This window comes from Monodon monoceros, unplaced genomic scaffold (assembly GCF_005190385.1).
Source record: "Monodon monoceros isolate NGI ecotype Baffin Bay Population unplaced genomic scaffold, NGI_Narwhal_1 Super_Scaffold_19, whole genome shotgun sequence".
NCBI lineage: Eukaryota > Metazoa > Chordata > Mammalia > Artiodactyla > Monodontidae > Monodon > Monodon monoceros.
Window position 1 is genome coordinate 19310800 of NW_021703775.1, and position 21545 is coordinate 19332344.

At 40.3% G+C, this 21545-nt stretch overlaps 1 protein-coding gene across 4 annotated transcripts in view; it reads right to left on the minus strand.

Moving 5' to 3' along the window:
• CTNNA2 (catenin alpha 2) overlaps positions 1 to 21545 on the minus strand; it is a 1229110-nt gene that overhangs the window by 564787 nt on the left and 642778 nt on the right. The window contains exon 9 of one of the 4 annotated variants that reach the window (XM_029231355.1): positions 364 to 373. The exons of the other annotated variants lie outside the window; for them this stretch is intronic. Within the exon in view, the coding sequence (XP_029087188.1) occupies positions 364 to 373 (10 nt within the window). The remainder of the gene's footprint in view (positions 1 to 363; positions 374 to 21545) is intronic. 4 annotated transcript variants of the gene reach the window in all.

Genomic DNA, 21545 nt, shown 5'->3' on the forward strand with positions numbered 1-21545 from the left:
TCCTCACTGAAAATGAGAGAATTCAAGCACCTTTTCTTTCTTTCATGCTTCTCTGACTTTGCCTATCCCCCCAGACAAACTGTTCAAAGGTACTTGGAATTTCCAACCCCTAGCTTCTGCCTGGTTCTGCTTCCTACATAACTATAGAAAATCCACTTGTTCGGTCTCTCTTCTGTACACATCTGTGGCCCAGAGCCTCAAAGGCCTATCCTCATCTTGCTAGTGTGGAGGCCAAGCAGCCTACAGAAGCTGTTAACAGAACCTAGGATGTTGCAGGGTTGTTCCATTAACCAAATGCCCCCATCTAGTTCCATTATGATTTGGGAATTTCAAAACAAGTACTGATGAGACTAGTTTTAAAACTGTACTTGCACTGATACAGGTAGGACCTTAGGGTATATGCCAAATCAAATTGTGCCAATGGCTGTACAATCACTGTCTATTAATGTTAAGGAAGTCCAAAGAGTCAAAGCAAATCATGATTAAAAGGCCAAGTTCCAAGTGTGTTTCCCACATGAGATCAAAAGGAGAGAGATGGAAAAAAAAAAAAAAAGAGAGATGGTATTAAAAACCTGATATTTCTTCAGTGATGAAAAAGTCAAATCACTTCCTCAAACAGAGAAGTTATTCCCGCCTCTTTTCTATAAGGTAGGAATAACTGAATAATGATTATAGTGCAATTAAATGGGGAGCATGGGAAATTACCTTCCGAGTGCAAGAAACCACAATGAACGATCTGTTATAGCCCCCCACATCCTGTTCTGGAAGTGATCTAATTAGGATATTGGTTAGATCATATTGTCTCCCGGGTGACACAGTGGAAACTCCATTGCTTACAAGTGACTTTAAACTAGAAGATACAGAGAAGCAAAGAGTACTATTTGATCCTGGCAGAGAAACAATAGTCTACTCATCTAATAAAGGTACTATTAATCTCTTTTTTTTTCCCCATTTGGGGATAGAAATAGTTTTTAAGAAAATAAAATATTTCTACTAATTTTGAAACACTCCTGAACCTAATCCAAATAGATTACCTTCTCATGTGAAGTCACCAGACCAATGAACTCACTGGTCCAGCACTGACCCAAGAGCCTGAAAGTAAGAAGCAATGTCCTCTGGGCAATGAAAACAGAGGTCAAAAAGTCTTTCTGGCAAATCTTTTCAATCTTTTTTTCTTTAGTGTGTCAATTCCTTGGTGAGATTTGCTGTGTTTTATTGATTTGTTCTTTGGACAAAGCATACGAAGTGCATACCATAAGCTATGCACCACTATGCCTGTACTCAGGAAACAAAGTCAAAGAAGCCAAGACCATCTCTCCTCAATGTCATTCTTAGGATGTTGTTTAAAAGAACACAGAACAAGAAAACAGAACCTTCAAAAAACTCTGTGAACTATTTGAAAAAAAGAAAAGAAAAGAAATCCCATTAATTCTCTAAAATTATTGAACCAGAACAAAATAGCATCATTTAATGGAACATGACCGAAACAGCAATTTCATTTGGTTTGATACTTACCTTAAATCTTCAGACCAACCACCCATTGAAAGGTTCAGGAGAAAAACACCTAAATCCTAGATCTAGATCCCCAAAATACCAAGAGAGCAATATAATCACATCGAATCCAAAGGACACCAGACATTGGGCTAAGTTTATGTCATGTCTTCTGCAAAGGTGAAATTCACTGGAGTTTGATATTTTACAGGAAAGCAACAAAGTGAGAAAGAGAAAAGGGAGGGAGGGAGAGAGGAGAGAGAATTTCCTTGCCATATTTCTGAAGGGAGCCATCCCCAGCGTTTACAGATTGCCACTTATCATTGGCAATACATACCATCAGATAAGGAAAACAGCCTGCACGTGTTTTAAAATCCCCCGTTTAAAATTTAAATTCATTAGTTTATGAGCTGCTGGGAATTGACAGTTTTACACCCCAATCGTCCTCAAAATTTATATAAAAGCTGCCGTAAAATGGAAGAGGGGAGCATCTCCAAGTGATAACACCAAACACAAATTGGTAAATAAAAACGCAGCTGAAGCCGATTTGCTGTGGGTCATATAACCGAGAATGTCGTTTTTATTAAAGGTAAGTTCTTTAAGCACTTGCTCCTTACTCGGCCATGCTTTTTTTTTACCAACGTTTAAAATATTAATGTACTGTTTTTATTGCTCTCCTCCTCTAATGGCATTTCTATAACTGGATCCACACGTATGAAATATGTCCCATGTATCTGCAGCATGGCAGGCGTGTCCTTCTTTTTCTGTAGTAGGGGTGTGCGCGCCTCTGAGTGGTTTCCCTCTGACAGTGTATATCACAATTAGATTACAGTGTCCTGATTTTAGAGGTTTTAATTATAATACAGCTTGATAGTATATACTAGAGATTAGACTTCAGAAATGCATGGAGGTTTGTGTCTGGTTTGTCTTCAGTGTTGAAATTTTGTTCTTGCTGTTAAAACAAAGTTCCCTGGGGCCCACACATATGAGTTTAATATGCTTGAATAGGCGGAACAGAAGGTGAGTCAAGGAACCAATTCTCCAAGTGAAAGATGTATCTAGAGGGGTCTCAAAACAAGTTTTCTCCAAATGGGGAAGCCTCAAATACCCTTTCTCGTTCATGCTCTCTGGCTTATCTCTAAAAAATCTTTGCTCAATCAGTGTCACAAAGCTCTTCTCCAATACTAACTGCTAACTTTGTAGTAGTAACTACCTACCAACTAACTTTGTAGTTTTCTCTTTTATTTTGGGGGTTATAATTCATCTCAAATTGATTTTTGTACATGGATGGAGTAAGGTAAGGGTCAAGGTTGACTCCCTATTGAATTGTTTTGTCATCCCTGTTGAAAATCATTTGATCATATGTGTGTGGGCCTTCTTCTCCATTCTCTATATTCTTCCATTAATCTATTTATCTCTCCTTTCACTAATATCATATCTTGACTATTGTAACTTCATAGTAAGTCTTAAAAGTCAGGTAAAGTAGGTCCTCCAACTTTGTTTTCCTTTTTAAAGGCCTCCATACCTGAACCTTTAGGTTTACCTGGAACGGTAAACTTACAAAGGCCCAATGACATGTAGGGCTCTTCTAAAAATCACTATTTTAATCAAACTCTGATTCCACAGAGCTGAGGGATCTTTACAAAGATTAAGGAATAAAGCAATAATAACAAATTTAAGAGGATGGCTGCATTTTACAGACTAAACTGCCTCTAGGACTTCTGGAAGTAAAATCAAATCCCCCTAAAACTGAGTTCCTATGCTGAGTTTATGATTAAACTATCCCGAACTTTACTCCCTTTCTTTTCCTGAACCTGTTCCCCTCAAGATTGAGGAGTATCAAAGGAAAGAGAGGACTAAAACTGCATATAAGCCCCTGTGCTCCTGTCCTTTGAAGTAAAAGGCTTTCACTTTAGTCTCCCAGGCTTCCCTTGAGTCTCAAAAGGCTGAGTCAAGAGTTAACAATTAGGAATGTGAAGATGTACTAGCAATCCCACTCCTTGGCATATATCCAGAGAAAACCATAATTCAAAAGGATAAATGCACCCCCGTGTTCATTGCAGCTCTATTTACAATAGCCAGGACATGGAAGCAACCTAAATGTCCATCAACAGAGGAATAGATAAAGAAGATGTGACACATATATACAATGGAATATTACTCAGCCATAAAAAGAACAAAATAATGCCATTTGCAGGAACATGGATGGACCTCGAGATTGTCATACTGAGTGAAGTAAGTCAGACAGAGAAAGATATATCATATGATATCACTTATATGTGGAATCTTAAAAAAAAAAAGGTACAAATGAACCTATTAACAAAATACAAATTGAGTCTCAGATGAAGAAAACCAACTTATGGTTACCAGGAAGTAAGAGGGGGAGGGATAAATTGGGAGATTGGGATTCACATATATACACTGCTATATGTAAAATAGGTAACTCCTAAGGACCTACTATATAGCACAGGGAACTTGACTCAACACTCTGTAATGACCTATGTGGGAAAAGAATCTAAAAAGCGTGGATATACATATATGTATAACTGATTCACTTTGCTGTACAATGAAACTAACACAACACTGTAAATCAACTGTACTCTAATAAAAAAATAATAATAAAAAAAGGAATGTGAAGATGTAGAAACAAAAAATAGCTGTTGGACTTGGAAACTGGTAACAATTTAGACTATAAATCCACCACATCGCAGAATCACCAAACTCCCAGTTCCCTGAAAGATAGAGACAAAGGCCTGAAGCACAGTCCTGAGTTGTTTTTACAGGACGCCAACCCCCACCAGATGAAAACTGCTGCCCAGAAGAACACAGACCCTAGACTGATTGAAACCAGAAGGCTGATGATGCTTGAAACTTCACCTTGCTGCCAACCAATCTATGAATCGTGCAGGAGCTGATCACACACCCTGCAGCCCCCTCCCTCATACTGCCTTTAAAACTGCTTCCCTGAAAGCCACCTGGGAGTCTGGGTCTTTTGAGCATGAGATCCCTGTTCTCCTTGCTTAGACCCTGCAATAAATGCTGTACTTTCCTTCACCACAAGCCGGTGTCAGTAGACTGGCTTTACTGTGTGTGGATAAGTGGACCCAGGTTTGGTTTGCTAACAGAGGTAGGGTCTGCTCTCCTTCAGCTTGGTGTTTCCAGCACATAACAGAGTCTCCAGCCCATTGTAAGTGTTCACATGACCTCTAGGGGAATTCACCTCTGCATGGAACAGCCACACCTGAGTACTCACTGTTCCATGGTAGGGGCCAGGGGGAGGCGCTCTCCTTCACTTAAAATACTCCACCAACCTCTCCCGACCTCCTTTATGTTGCTTTTTCCATTTTGCCTTACCTTGTAGGCAGTTTCCTTCCCTTCAAAATTATATGTCAGGTGTGGATAGAGACTACCTTTTATATTTCCAAGTATCTCCACAGACCTTTGTACAGAGAAAAATAACCCTGTGGTAAGGAGCAGGGTGGCTCTGTGGGGAGGTGTTGGGTCATCCATCAAGCCAGCTAGCAAATTCACCAGCCCCTCATAGAGTCTGGGACACAGAGCAGACACTCAGTAAATACCAGTCAATGAGAGAGTACGTACACTTTCTATTGTAAATACTCTTTTGAGGCAGACACAGAAAATTAGTTCCTTTGCATCAATGGGGGAAATCATCCATGGCAGCACTCCTTTCAGAGGCAAAATCAAATAGGACTCATATTTCCTATAAAGCCTAAAAGAAAACCATGTCATCCCCCAGCTTGTATCTAAGAAAAGATAGAAGGGAAAGAAGAAGCATCAAGATAAGACATGCTTCACAAAGCATTGGGGAGAAGGAGTGAGCAACAAATGCCCTTGGCCACAGTAAACACACTTGACAAACAAAAGCAGAACCAAACAGAAAGGGCAGCACCACATGGAGCTGGAAGACACTTGTTACATAGTACAAAGAGTGAGAAGAGGCCATTCCTACCACCACCACTAGATTATTCCAGCAATTCCCTAACTGGGCTCTCTGCTCATTCTGGACTTCTTAAATCAATGCACCACAGTGAGGTGAGATCGACTGTTCTAAACCATAGGGAATGCATGCCATTCTCCTGTTCAAAGGCCTTCATTTACACCAAACAGAAAATAGGCAAAACCCCGAAGTCCATCACACAGCCTGTGCAACTTTTCTGCCCCTCACTGGTCACCACTCACACATCTATAGTCTTCACTTCAGACCTAGGAACCACCCCTGCCATGGTTTTGCATATGTTATTCCCTCTGCCTAGAGCACCTACACCCCCTTCTCTTCCCAGGACTTAGATCAAGCATCACCTCATCCCAGGAAATTTCACTGATCCTCCCACTTGAACTCCTCCATGGCAACTATTTTCATGTTGGGCTAATTGTTAAAACTGCAAATGGGCTGTGATTACAAAGTCACCTTTGATCTCTGTGGGGTCCGTACTCAACACTTGATGTGGCATGCAGTCAGTGCTTAATGAATGGGTGAATAAATTATTGATTGAGCAAATAAATTATTGATTGAGCGAATGAATAAAGGTGCCTAGTAAACATTAAATAGATTCATGACCAATGCAGTTATGTCTCTGGATAACTTTGATGTGTGACAACTGAAATTTTTACCTACCTTTTATTTTTTAATCATCATTTTATATACAACATAAACATATTTTTACATAGTATAGAATATAAAATGTATATTATGCTAGGCAAGTTATATACTGCACCCATTTTAAGTGTACATTCAAAAAGTTTTGAAAAATGTGCATGCTTTTGTAACCTCCATCACAATAAGGACATAAAACATTTCCATCATCCCAAAAAGCTCCCTTGTGCGTCATCTCAGTCAACTCTCCTCTCATTCCCAGCTGCCAGGCAATCACTAATTTACTTTCTGTCACTATATATTAGTTTGGAATTTTTTTTTAATTTTATATACATAAAACCATACAGTATGCATTCTTTTCAGGCTGGCTTGTTTAGCTCAGCAAAATGTTGAGATTCATCTGTTTGGTTGTGCGTATCATTATTTTTTTATTACCATAATTCATTTACTCATTAACACGTGTTGATAGACATATAAGTTGTTTCCAGTCTGGAGTTATTATGAATAAAAGTGCTATGAAAATTAGTGTATAAGTCTTTGTATAGATACAGTTTTCATTTTATTTGAGTAGAATCCTAGAAACATCACTGTTAGCTTGTATGGTAGGTATATGTTTAACAAAGAAACTTCCAAACTGTTTTTAAAGGTGGTTGGCCCATTTTGCATTCTTTGCAGTAATATGTGAGAATTACAATTGTTCTATAGGTTAGCAGATATTTGGCCCTGTCCAAAATGTCCACAAGACATTTGGTCCATGAAACATTTGATCCATGCCAAAAGGTCCATGAAATTTGGTCCTACCCAAAATATACATGAGCATATTTGGCCCATGCCAAATGGTTTTGGACAGAACCAATTATCAAGAACCTTTTGGTGTGGACCAAATGTCTTACAGACTACAAATCTCTTTTGGATATTTTGCACAGGACCAAATGTCCCACAAGGGTACTATATACTCTCCAACACTTAGCATTATCAAGCTTTCTAAGCATCTCTCTGTTTCCTGCTGTGAGTTCTGCAACCTAGAGGAGTTGTATACTTGCCTTAGGGAGAGGATGTGTAGTTGGTTGTAAGGTTCTTTCATTATTTAGCATAATGCCTATGAACAGGACCCAACTCAGAAGTAATGAGAGGGAGGGACAAAATGAGATGCAGGTAAACAAGTCCACAGGTACCATGATTAAGAAAAAAAAATGATGTGAACTGAAATTCAGTTTAAATCTGAAAAGTCCAAGGGTAAACTGAGGAGCAGGGAACCCATGCTTTCTTGGGAGCCCACCTCCATTCCCTAGACTGGTACAGGGCTGAGCAAGAAAGAGGTCTTCAATAATTACTTGTTGATTTCCCTTTTAAGGGTGGGCAGTACTTTTTGGCATTGAGACCATTTAAATAAGGGGTTGATAATTTCTTATTAGGGAGCCACACATAGGAAGGAAACAGAGAAAATGCTTGGATCTATTTCTAACTGTCTCTAAATGAGAAGCTAATGGAAAGCCAACTCTTTAAACTCCCTAGTGCTCGTTTCCCCGTATGTCTCCGGCCATGCAATGTACGTAGCTGGTGATGAGTAAACACTGCATAGTCAATGAAGTGTGTTAAGAGTTCTGGCCTAATATACAGGTGGACTCTGCAGAAAATAATTAACTTATACCTATTATTTTTATAGTAGTTATTTTTAAAATTTATTTATTTATATTTATTTATGTCTGGCTGCATCGGATCTTTGTTGCTGCGTGGGCCTTCTCAAGTTGCAGCAAGTGAGGGCTACTTTTCGTTGCAGCTCACGGGCTTCTTATTGCAGTGGCTTCCCTTGTTACGTGGCACGGGCTCTAGGCACACGGGCTTCAGTAGTTGTGGCACGCAGGATCAGTACTTGTGGCACAGGCTTAGTTGCTCCATGGCACGTGGGATCTTGCAGGACCAGGGCTCAAACCCGTGTCCCCTGCATTGGCAGGCGGATTCTTAACCACTGCACCACCAGGGAAGTCCCTATAGTAGTTATTTTTTGAGAGCTATGTGATATACACTTTGCTAAGCAAGTTATATGTGATATGTCCCTTAATCCTTAAGCAACCCTAGGAGGTAGACAGTATTATCACCTTCATTTTGCAGTGGAGGAAAATGAGACACAAAGAGTAAAGTAGATTGCCAAAAATAAAATAGTAAGTTGGGAAGTCCACATTGGAATTCAGGTCCAGTTGACTCCAAAACCCTTGCTCTTGACCACTATTCTCTGAATTAAGACTAAGAACATATCAACACCCTCCCTGCCTCACCAACCTACAAAGTATTGAGTTATGTATATTAGAAATTACTTCTTTGGTGGAAAATGTATGATATTATTATCAATCATTAACACCTAATGATAGATAACTCTTGTCATTAACACTAGTTACTATCTTGGATGGTTCAAAATGGGCACTTTAAGAACAGAAACACAGGTGTTTCGGTATGAGAAATGGAGGAAAAAGTTGACTTGTGTTCATATACCTATCTCAGTAATTTCCTAGGGCAGCCAAAGGGCAGAATGAAAGGGCGGAGCATCAGACAGGAACAGAAGTGCACAACCAAAAGGAGGGACAAAACTCTAAGGAAAGGTAAATGGACAGGGGAGTGGAAAAGAATCAAGGACAAACGTTGTTCAGCTACATAGTGGTTTCAATGGACTCTCCTGGATATTTGAAACTCTCTGTACAATCTTATAGAAATAACACAGATTTTGAAGAGCTTCAGATCTAGATTCAAGTATGGTTCACCCAGGATACTAAGGAAGTCATTAAAATACCTGTGAGATTTGTATCCTCATCTGAACATTGGAGACACAATTTACAGGATTATTTTGGGGAGTCCATCAACAAAATTAAAAGACAACCTATGAAATGGGAGAAAACAATTGCAAAAGAATCGGCCAACAAGGGATTAATACCCAAAATATACAAACAGCTCATAAAATTCGAAATAAAAAATAATCTAATCAAGAGACCTTCAAGATGGCGGAAGAGTAAGACGCGGAGATCAGCTTCCTCCCCACAGATACACCAGAAATACATCTATGTGTGGAACAACTCCTACAGGACACCTACTGAACACTGGCAGAAGACCTCAGACTTCCCAAAAGGCAAGAAACTCCCCACGTACCTGGGTAGGGCAAAAGAAAAAAGAGAGACAAAAGAATAGGGACGGGACCTGCACCAGTGGGAGGGAGCTGTGAAGGAGGAAAGGTTTCCACACACTAGGAAGCCCCTTCACTGGTGGAGATGGCAGGTGGCGGAGGGGGGAAGCTTCAGAGCCATGAAGGAGAGCACAGCAACAGGGGTGCAGAGGGCAAAGTGGAGAGATTCCCGCACAGAGGATTGGTGCCGACCAGCACTCACCAGCCCGAGAGGCTTGTCTGCTCATCTGCCGGCCTGGACGGGTGGGGGCTGGGAGCTGAAGCTCCGGCTTCTTCAGAGGTCAGATCCCAGGAAGAGGACTGGGGTGGCTGCGTAAACACAGACTGAATGGGGCTAGTGCGCCACAGCTAGATGGGAGGGAGTCCGAGAAAAAGTCTGGAACTGCCTAAGAGGCGAGAGACAATTGTTTCGGGGTGTGTGAAGTGAGGGGATTCAGAGCACCACCTAAACGAGCTCCAGAGACGGGCGCAAGTTGCTGCTATCAGCGTGGACACCAGAGATGGGCATGAAACGCTAAGGCTGCTGCTGCAGCCACCAAGAAGCCTGTGTGCGAGCACAGGTCACTATCCACACCTCCCCTCCTAGGAGACTGTGTAGCCCGCCACTGCCAGGGTCCCATGATGCAGGGACAACTTCGCAGGGAGGACACACAGCATGCCTCAGGCTATTGCAATGTCATGCTGGCCTCTGCTGCCACAGGCTCGCCCTGCATTCCATACCCCTCCCTCCCCCCAGCCTGAGTGAGCCAGAGCCCCCTAACCAGCTGCTCCTTTAACCCCGTCCTGTCTGAGTGAAGAAGAGACACCCTCAGGTGACCTACACGCAGAAGTGGGGCCAGATCCAAAGCTGAACCCCAGGAGCGGTTCAGGAGCTGTAACACCCCGAACAAAGAAGAGAAAGGGAAATTTCTCCCAGCAGCCTCAGGAGCAGTGGATTAAATCTCCACAATCAACGTGATGTACCTTGCATCTGTGGAATACCTGAAGAGAAAACGAATCATCGCAAAATTGAGGTGGTGGACTTTGGGAGCAACAATATATATATATTTTTCCTTTTTCTGTTTTTGTGAGTGTGTATGTGTATGCTTCTTTGTGTGATTTTGTCAATGTAGCTTTACTATTACCATTTGTCCTAGGGTTCTCTCTGTCCGTTTTTTTTTTTGCTGTTTTCTGTTTTTCTTTTTTTTTAGTAAAGCTTTTAGCAGTTGTTATCATTGGTGGATTTATTTTCTGGTTTGTGTGCTCTCTTCTTTCTTCCTTTTTCTTCTTTCTTTTGTATTACTTTTTAATTTTTAATAATTAATTTTTTATTTTAATAAAAACTTTTTATTTTATTTCAATTTATTTATTATTATTTTTTCTTTCTTTCTTTCTTTTTTTCTCTCTTTCTTCTGAGCCTTGTGGCTGACAGGTTCTTGGTGCTCCGACCAGTTGTCAAGCCTGAGCCTCTGAGGTGGGAGAGCCGAGTTCAGGACATTGGTCCACCAGAGACCTCCCAGCTCCACGTAATATCAAACGGCAAAAGCTCTCCCAGAGATCTCCATCTCAACGCTAAGAGCCAGCTCCACTCAACGAACAGCAAGATACAGTGCTGGACATCCTTTGTCAAACAACTAGCAAGACAGAAACACAACCCCACCCATTAGCAGAGAGGCTGCCTAAAATCATAAGGTCACAGACACCCAAAAACACACCAGCGGACGCAGTCCTGCCCACCAGACAGACAAGATCCAGCCTCATCCACCAGAACACAGGCACAAGTCAACCCATAAAAGGGTGCTCAACATCACTAATCATTAGAGAAATGCAAATCAAAACTACAGTGAGGTATCACCTCACACCAGTCAGAATGGCCATCATCAAAAAATCTACAAACAATAAATGCTGGAGAGGGTGTGGAGAAAAGGGAACCCTCTTGCACTGTTGTGGGAATGTAAATTGATACAGCCACTATGGAGAACAGTATGGAGGTTCCTTAAAAAACTAAAAATAGAACTACCATACGACCCAGCAATCCCACTACTGGGCATATACCCTGAGAAAACCATAATTCAAAAAGCATCATGGACCACAATGTTCATTGCAACACAATTTACAATAGCCGGGACATGGAAGCAACCTAGGTGTCCATCGACAGATGAATGGATAAAGAAGATGTGGCACATATATACAATGAATATTACTCAGCCATAAAAAGAAACAAAATTGAGTTATTTGTAGTGAGGTGGATGGACCTAGGGTCTGTCATACAGAGTGAAGTAAGTCAGAAAGAGAAAAACAAATACCGTATGCTACCACATATATATGGAATCTAAAAAAAAAAAAAAAATGAATTGTTATGAAGAACCTAGAGGCAGGACAGGAATAAAGACACAGAAGTAGACAATGAATTTGAGGACACGGGTAGGGGGAAGGGTAAGCTGAAACGAAGTGTGAGAGTGGCATGGACTTATATATACTACCAAATGTAAAATAGATAGCTAGTGGGAAACAGCCGTATAGCACAGGGAGATCAGCTCAGTGCTTTGTGACCACTTAGTGAGGTGGGATAGGGAGGGTGGGAGGGATATGCAAGAGGGAGGAGATATGGGGATATATGTGTATGTATAGCTGATTCACTTTGTTGTAAAGCAGAAACTAACACCCCATTGTAAAGCAATTATACTCCAGTAAAGATGTTTAAAAAAAAAAAAATCCAATCAAAATGGGCAGAAAACCTAAACAGACATTTTTCCAAAGGAGACAAGCTAACAGGCACATGAAAAGATATTCAACACTGCTAATTATTAGAGAAATGCAAATCAAAACCACAATAAGATATCACCACACACGGGTCAGTATGGCTGTCACCAAGAAGTCTGCAAATAACAAATGTTGGAGAGAATATGGAAAAAAGGGAACCCTCCTACCACTGTTGGTGGGAATGTAAATGGATGGAGCCACTATGCAAAACAGTATGGAGGTTCCTTAAAAAACTAAAAATAGATGTACCATGTGATCCAGCAACTCTATTCCTTGGTATATACCCAGAGAAACAAAAAACTAATTTGAAAAGATTCATGCACCCCAATGTTTATAGTAGCATTATTTACAAAAGCCAAGACATGAAAGCAATCCATCAAAAGATGATTGGATTAAGAAGGTATGTTATATGAATATATATATTAATGGAATATTACTCACCCACAAAAAAGAATGAAATACTGATATTTGCAGCAACATGAATGGACCTAGAGAATACTATGCTTAGTGAAATATGTCAGAGAAAGACAAATACTCTATATCACTTATATGTAGAATCTAAAAAATAATACAAGTGACTCTATATGCAAAACACAGACTCACAGACCTAGAAAAGAAACTTACTGTTATCAAAGGGGAGGGGGGAAGGGGAGGGACAAATTAGGGTTATAGGATTAACAGATACAAACTACTATATACAAAATAGATAAGCAACAAGGATTTACTGTATAACAAAGGAGCTATAGCCATTATCTTGTAATAACCTATAATGAAATATAATCTGCAAAAATACTGAATCACTATGCTATACACCTGAAATTAACACAATATTGTAAAGCAACTATACTTCAATAAAAAACAAAATTAAAAAATAAAATTTACAGTGGCCCCTGCTTGCCACAACTAGAGAAAGCCCTCGCACAGAAACGAAGACCCAACCGAGCAAAAATAAATAACTTAATTAATAAAGTCCTACCCCCAACACCAAAAATAAATAAATAAATAAAATTTACAAAGTGATTTAGAAAAAAATATGTAGAGAAATGTGTCTTATGTAAATTGCCTGCCATAAGTCAGTAAACCTCATTTTGTTTCCTTTCTCCTTTTTTTCCCTTTAGTTTTAAGCAGCATCAATTACATAAATGGTCACAGAGTGGGAAGAACCCTGAGAATATCTACTCAGCACTGCAATTGCCTCAGAGGTGCAGAAGTCGGGTTGTTTGATCTGGTGTTGTTCTTACAGCACATCTTATGGTTCAGACTCCTCTGCCCCACCCCACACACGCACACAGACACACAAGGAGGAAAGCAGAAGTCACACCATCATTGTACCTCCTCCTCCTCTAGCTCTTCCACTCTTTGAAAAGGATGCCAAGGTTTTAAATAGCATTTTCCTTACACCATTTAAAATGGGGAAGTGTCATTCCTAAGCAAGTGACTATCTGGTTAGATGTTTGGGGGCATGATGATTTGATACAGTTGGTAACGTAACCAGATATGGTCTGGTCTTCACTTCAAAACTAAGATTGTTCAGGGGCCTAGTATGATTGAGTGCTCTTTGCATAATATATTTTCTTGATAAGCACAGTTGCTTTTTGATTAAAATACATCTGCAAGCTTAGACCATTAAACATATTGTTAAATAAATTGATGCATAAATAACTATTTTGAAATCTGCATGAAATCTCTTCTGAACATTATTTTCAGAAATCACTTGATGATTCCCCAGCTCAACCATCGATTCTGTAGAACTAAGAATCAACAACAGACTTACGGTTCCATCACTACATATCTGTAGGTATGAAACAATAAGCCACCTGTAATAAAATATTAGAAATAAGGGCTTGGTAAATCATAGGAAAAGCTCATGATGAAATAATGTGCAGCCATTAAAAATCATGTTTTGGAAGAATTTTTATTGACATTGAAAAATGCTTATGCTATTATTGTGAAAACTACAAAACCCCATATATGGTAGGACTCCGATCCTGTAAGTATATGTGAGTCTGTGGATGTGTGTGTTTGTGAGTGTGTGTGTGTGTGTGTGTAATGTATGTTATATAAATGAAGCAAAGATGGTGTCTGTGTATTGGTCCCTAAGTTGTATATTTTCTTCACTATAATTGAGACCCATTAGCTCAAAAGCCTAGTGGCACCAAAGTGAAATTTTTACACGTGAAAATATTTTATTCACAGCCCAAATAAGCAGATTTTTACCTGTTCTGAACCTGCCTGCTTTGCATATGTCATGAAGCTGTGTCCAACATCTGTAGCCACAGATAAGGTAAGCCCAGCATCATAAAGACCCCAAGCCACTGCTGCCCTTCAGAGCTTTCTGACCAGAGATTCCCCCAGGCTTCTGAGTCACTTCACCTAATTAGGAAGCCCCCTCCTAATCCCTCTTTCCCCAGGAATTCCCTTGTCCTCCTCTTCTTCCAAGTTGCTGCCCCAGACTCTTGCTGGGAGGGACTTGCCCAAGCAAACCTATCCTCAAAGTGCCCAATACAGCGTGTGTGCTACTGCCACCTCGTGGTCATATCTTTTTCTAGCCCCCAAATCCCTTGTACCAGTCACAAAGTCACCTGAGGTCTATTCCCATGAGATCCACAGAAGACTGGCTGCAAACTCATATCACCAACCAACATTTCTCCAAATATTTTCAGTGCTTACTGTTTCATGTTTACCTTTGAAGGAAGCCTTATAAACATTACTTCACTTTAATTGATTCAAATATGAAAGTCAGTCTCTTTCCTTATCTTCCACACACCAATACACTCATACAACACATATGTGAAATAGACTGAACTAGAGGTTTGATGCTGAGATAGAGGGTGTTTTGCTATAACATCCAATTGAACATCAAGCATTGCTGTTCTTGGCAGTCTTTTGCAGAGACCCTGCCACTCCCGGTTGTTTACTGGCCCTTTACCCTTCCTATTTGATCATAGGTTCCCTCTACTCACCATCTCCTCTGTCCCTCATTCACCCACAGATAGCTTGTTGATCACAAGCAGTGTTAGTTGGAAGTGGCAGGCCAGCACTGTGCCTGAGTATTAGAACGGTAAACAAGAGAAGGGTGAGTTCTCAACAGCATCATTTCAGTGGTTGGTTTTGCCAACTCTCAAAGATAGAAATGGGCATCTTTTTACTTATTTACAATAAGCATTCTGATTTTTGAAGAGATAGGAAATAGGAAAGGAGACACACAATTGTAAAGCCAAACATTCTTGTCCAAAAGATAAAACAAGTTAAAAATATAAGCAATCCAGGGCTTCCCTGGTGGCGCAGTGGTTGAGAGTCCGCCTGCCGATGCAGGGGACACGGGTTCGTGCCCCGGTCCGGGAAGATCCCACATGCCGTGGAGCGGTGGGGCCCCTGAGCCATGGCCGCTGGGCCTGCGCATCCGGAGCCTGTGTTCCGCAATGGGAGAGGCCACAACAGTGAGAGGCCAGCATATCGCAAAAAAAAAAAAAAATATATATATATATATATATATATATATATATATAGGCAATCCAGAGCAGCAGGGTACCCAAGAAGGCACTTTTCAAAGTTTAAATTGCTACAGAAATCATGAGGAAGAGTGAGCATCTGGAGCTTGAGTGCCCAGGGACCTGGCACCTGGCAGAACGGGAGCTGACTTGGAACCCTTGGCGGGGGCTTTTTGTGGGAGAGGGCCGGGGGAGAAGGAGAAAGGATAGCATGACGTTTCAGAGGAGCAATGGGATCTGCACAAAGTTACAGATGTGAGAAGTCTGGGGAATTCTGAGTAGCCCAGTCTAACTGGAAAAACAGTGGGAGGAATGAAAAGTAGGCTAAGAGAGGCAGATGGAATTAGGTTAGGGAAAGAATAAGATATCAGGATAAAGTTTTGCACTACATTTTAAGCCAGAGTTTCTCTAATTGAGAAGTCGTGAAGTCCTCAGTGTCTTTCTGTAGACTCCAGTTTAAGAAGCATCTCATGGCTCTGAAAAGGGTCTAAATCTGCCCATATATACCATTCCCTTGCCAAGGCATTTGGAACTGCTCTTCTCCTGAGTGTGAGTCTTAGCTACTTTCTCTCTCTCTCTCTGTCTCTCTCAAAACCTTTTCAGGAGCCTAACTTCATTATTTTCATCTGCAAGTTTTCCCCAATCCAAGAATCCCCTATATTCTGTCTGGATCGTAGATCATGTGTACAAGGCTGAACAGCACTTTAGAAAAGATTCAACTCTCCTTGATCTCCCCTCCCCCACACTAAGTGCAAGCCAGGACCCAGCACAGATTTATTGAATGAAAGGGCCTGTAATGACTTATCAGTCTGGGTGAGAGAAGTCTATTACCCTCCAACCATACATCAAGTGGTTTTCATCTCAAGTCCACACACCATGGCAGGGAGCCCACAGTGGGCATGGAGCAATGAATTCACTCCAAGATTAATAAAACTTTGCAGCGGGTGATGAAGACAGACAAGGTCTTGATTGCAACATGTGAGATGGCAGTTTTGAATGGGTAACCAAATCTATATTGCAAAGTTAAAAACTGAGAGAGGGTCTCGTGGCAGTGCTGAAACTTCGGGTGGGCACCCATGGCGCTGCTTCGCTGACAGAGCTATTAGCAGCCTGCCTTCCACTCTCACCAGTTCTATGTCCAAATAGCCGGTCTTCCCCTGGGAGCCAGTTCCTCCCCAGGCCTCTGAGCCATGCCCATCTCGGCTGCCCCAGACGAGCCAGTGATCACAAACTTATAAATAAATTTCAACTTTAGTACAAATAAGCTTTTTGTCCAGGACAATTTGAGACTGTTGCCAACCCGCTGCCCCATCTCTTTCAAATATTTTAGTGTATATACCAAGGATATTCTCTTACATAACCACAATACTACCATCAAAATCAAGAAATTAGGGGAGGTTGGTTCAAGATGGCAGAGTAGAAGGACGTGCACTCACTCCCTCTTGTGAGAGCACTGGAATCACAACTAACTGCTGAACAATCATCAATAGGGAGATACTGGAACTCACCAAAAAAGATACTCCACATCTAAAGACAAAGGAGAAGCCGCAATGAGACAGTAGGAGGGGGTGCAATCACAATAAAATCAAATTCCATAACCGCTAGGTGGGTGATGCACAAACTGGAGAACACTTATACCACAGAAGTCCACCCACTGGAGTGAAGGTTCTGAGCCCCACGTCAGGCTTCCCAACCTGGGGGTCTAGAACGGGAGGAGGAATTCCCGGAGAATCAGACTTTGAAGGCTAGTGGGATTTGATTGCAGGACTTCAACAGGATTGGGGGAAACAGAGACTCCACTCTTAGAGAGCACACACAAAGTAGTGTGTGCATCAGTACCCAGGGGAAGGAACAGTGATCCCATGGGAGACTGAACCAGACCTACCTGCTAGTGTTGGAGGGTCTCCTGAGGAGGCTGGGGGTGGCTATGGCTCACCTCAGGGATGGGGACACTGGCAGCAGAAGTTCTGGGAAGTGCTTCTTGGCATGAGTCCTCCTGGAGTCCATCATTGGCCTCACCAGGGAGCTGGGTAGGTTCCAGTGCTGGGTCGCCTCAGGCCAAACAGCCAATAGGGAAAGAACCCAGCCCCACCCATCAGCAGACAAGCAGATTAAAATTTTACAGAGCTCTGCCCACCAGAGCAACACCCAGCTCTACCCACCACCAGTCCTTCCCATCAGGAAGCTTGCACAAGCCTCTTAGATAGCTTCATCCACCAGAGGGCAGACAGCAGAAGCAAGAAGAACTACAATTCTGCAGCCTGTGGAACGAAAACCACATTCACAGAAAGACAGACAAGATGAAAAGACAAGATGACTATGTCCCAGATGAAGGAACAAGATAAAACCCCAGAAAAACAACAAAATGAAGTGGAGACAGGCAACCTTCCAGAAAAAGAATTCAGAATAATGACAGTGAAGATGATCCAGGACCTCGGAAAAAGAATGGAGGCGAACATCGAGAAGATGTAAGAAATGTTTAACAAAAACCTAGAAGAATTAAAGAACAAACAAATAGAGATGAAAAATACAATAACTGAAATGAAAAATACACTAGAAGGAATCGATAGCAGAATAACTGAAGCAGAAGAATGGATAAGTGACCTGGAAGACAAATGGTGGAATTCACTGCCACAGAACAGAATAAAGAATAAAGAATGAAAAGAAGTGAACACAGCCTAAGAGACCTCTGGGACAGCATTAAATGCACCAACATTTGAATTAGAGGGATCCCAGAAGGAGAAGAGAGAGAGAAAGGACCTGAGAAAATATTTGAAGAGATTATAATCAAAAATTTCCCTAAAATGGGAAAGGAAATAGCCGTCCAAGTCTAGGAAGTGCAGAGAGCCCCAGGCAGGATAAACCCAGGGAGAAACACTCTGAGACACACAGTATTTAAATTGACAAAAATTAAAGGCAAAGAAAAATTATTAAAAGCAACAAGGGAAAAATGACAAATAACATACAAGGGAACTCCCATAAGGTTAACAGCTGATTTCTCAGCAGAAACTCTACAAGCCAGAAGGGAGTGGCATGATATATTTAAAGAGATGAAAGGGAAGAACCTACAACCAAGATTACTCTACTGGCAAGGCTCTCATTCAGATAAGAGAGAGAAATCAAAAGCTTTACAGACAAGCAAAAGCTAAGAGAACTCACCAACACCAAACCAGTTCTACAACAAATGCTAAAGGAAATTCTCTAAGTGGGAAACACAAGAGAAGAAAAGGACCTACAAAAACAAACCCCAAACAATTAAGAAAATTGTAATAGGAACATACATATTGATAATCACCTTAAATGTGAATAGATTAAATGCTCCGACCAAAAGACACAGGCTCACTGAATAGGTACAAAAACAAGACCCATATATATGCTGTCTACAAGAGACCCACTTCAGGCCTAGGTACACATACAGACTGAAAGTGAGGGGATGGAAAAAGAAATTCCATGCAAATGGAAGTCAAAAGAAAGCTGGAGTAGTAATACTCATATCAGATAAAATAGACTTTAAAATAAAGAATGTTACAAAAGCCAAAGAAGGACACTACATAATGATCAAGGGATCAATCCAAGAAGAAGATATAACAATTATAAATATATATGCACCCAACATAGGAGCACCTCAATACATAAGGCAAATGCTAACAACTATAAAAGAGGCAATTGACAGTAACACAACAATAGTGGGGGACTTTAACACCACACTTACACCAATGGAAAGATTATCCAGGCAGAAAATTAATAAGGAAACAAAAGCTTTAAATGACATAATAGACCAGATAGATTTAATTGATATTTATAGGACATTCCATCTGAAAACATTAGATTAAACTTTCTTCTCAAGTGCACATGGAACATTCTCCAGGATAGACCACATCTTGGGTCACAAATCAAGCCTCAGTAAATTTAAGAAAACTGAAATCAGATCAAGCATCTTTCCCACCCACAACACTATGAGATTAGAAATGAATTACAGGGAAAAAATGTAGAAAACACAAACACATGGAAGCTAAACAATACTTTACTAAATAAGCAAGAGATCACTGAAGAAATCAAAGAGGAAATCAAAATATACCCAGGGACAAATGACAATGAATACACTATGATGCAAAACCTATGGGGTGCAGCAAAAGCAGTTGTAAGAGGGAAGTTTATAGCAATACAATCCTACCTCAAGAAGGAAGAAAAATCTCAAATAAGCAATCTAACTTTACACCTAAAGGAACTAGAGAAAGAAGAACAAACAAAACCCAAAGTTAGTAGAAGGAAAGAAATCATAAAGATCAGAGCAGAAATAAATGAAATAGAAACAAAGAAAACAACAGCAAAGATCAATAAAACTAAAAGCTGGTTGTTTGAGAAGATAAACAAAATTGATAAACCTTTAGCCAGGCTCATTAAGAAAAAGTGGGAGAGGACTCAAATCAATAAAATTAGAAATGAAAAAGGAAAAGTTACAACAGACAACCACAGAAATACAAAGCATCACAAGAGACTACTACAAGCAATTCTATGCCAATAAAGTGGACAACCTGGAACAAATGGAGAAATTCTTAGAAAGGTATAACCTTCTAAGAATGAACCAGGAAGAAATAGAAAATATGAATAGACCAATCACAAGTAATGAAATTGAAACTGTGATTAAAAATCTTCCAACAAACAAAAGTTCAGGACTGGATGGCTTCACAGGTGAATTCTATCAAACATTTAGAGAAGAGCTAACATGCATCCTTCTAAACTCAAACTCTTCCAAAAAACTGCAGAGGAAGGAACACTCCCAAACTCATTCTACAAGGCCACAATCACCCTGATACCCAAACTAGACAGAGGTATTACAAAAAAAAGAAAAAAAATTTACAGACCAATATCACTGCTGAATATAGATGCAAAAATCCTCAACAAAATACTAGCAAACGGAATCCAACAACACATTAAAAGGATCATACGCCATGATCCGGTGGGATTTGTCCCAGGGATGCAAGGATTCTTCAATATACACAAATCAATCAATGTGATACACCATATTAACAAATTGAAGAATAAAAACCATATGATCATCTCAATAGATGCAGAAAAAGATCTGACAAAATTCAACACCATTTATGATAAAAACTCTCCAGAAAATGGGCATAAAGGGAACCTACCTTAAAGGCCATATACAACAAACCCACAGCAAACATCATTCTCAATAGTGAAAAACTGGAAGCATTTCCTCTAAGATCAGGAACAAGACAAGGACATCCACTCTTGCCACTATTATTCAACATAGTTTTGGAAGTCCTAGCCATAGCAATCAGAGAAGAAAAAGAAATAAAAGGAATACAAACTGGAAAAGAAGAAGTAAAACTGTCACTGTTTGCAGCTGATATGATACTATACATAGAGAATCCTAAAGATGCCACCAGAAAACTACTAGAGCTAATCAATTAATCTGGTAAAGTTGCAGGATACCAAATTAATGCACAGAAATCTTTTGCATTCTTATACACTAACAACAAAAGATCAGAAAGAAAAATTAAGGAAACAATCCCATTCACCATTGCAACAAAAAGAATAAAATGCCTAGGAATAAACCTACCTAAGGAGGTAAAATACTCAGAAAACTATAAGACACTGATGAAAGAAATCAAAGATACCACAAACAGATGGAGAGATACAGCATGTTCTTGGATTGGAAGAATCAATATTGTGAAAATGACTATAATACCCAAACCAATCTACAGATTCAATGCAATCCCTATCAAATTACCAATGGCATTTTTACAGAACTAGAACAAAAAAATCTTAGAATTTGTATGGAGACAGAAAAGACTCTGAATAGCCAAAGCAATCTTGAGGGGAAAAAAACAGAGCTGGAGGAATCAGACTCCCTGACTTCAGACTATACTACAAAGCTACAGTAATCACGACAATATTGCACTGGCACAAAGACAGAAATATGGAACAATGGAACAAGAAAGCCCAGAGACAAACCCACGCACCTATGGTCAACTAATGTATGACAAAAGAGGCAAGGATATACAATGGAGAA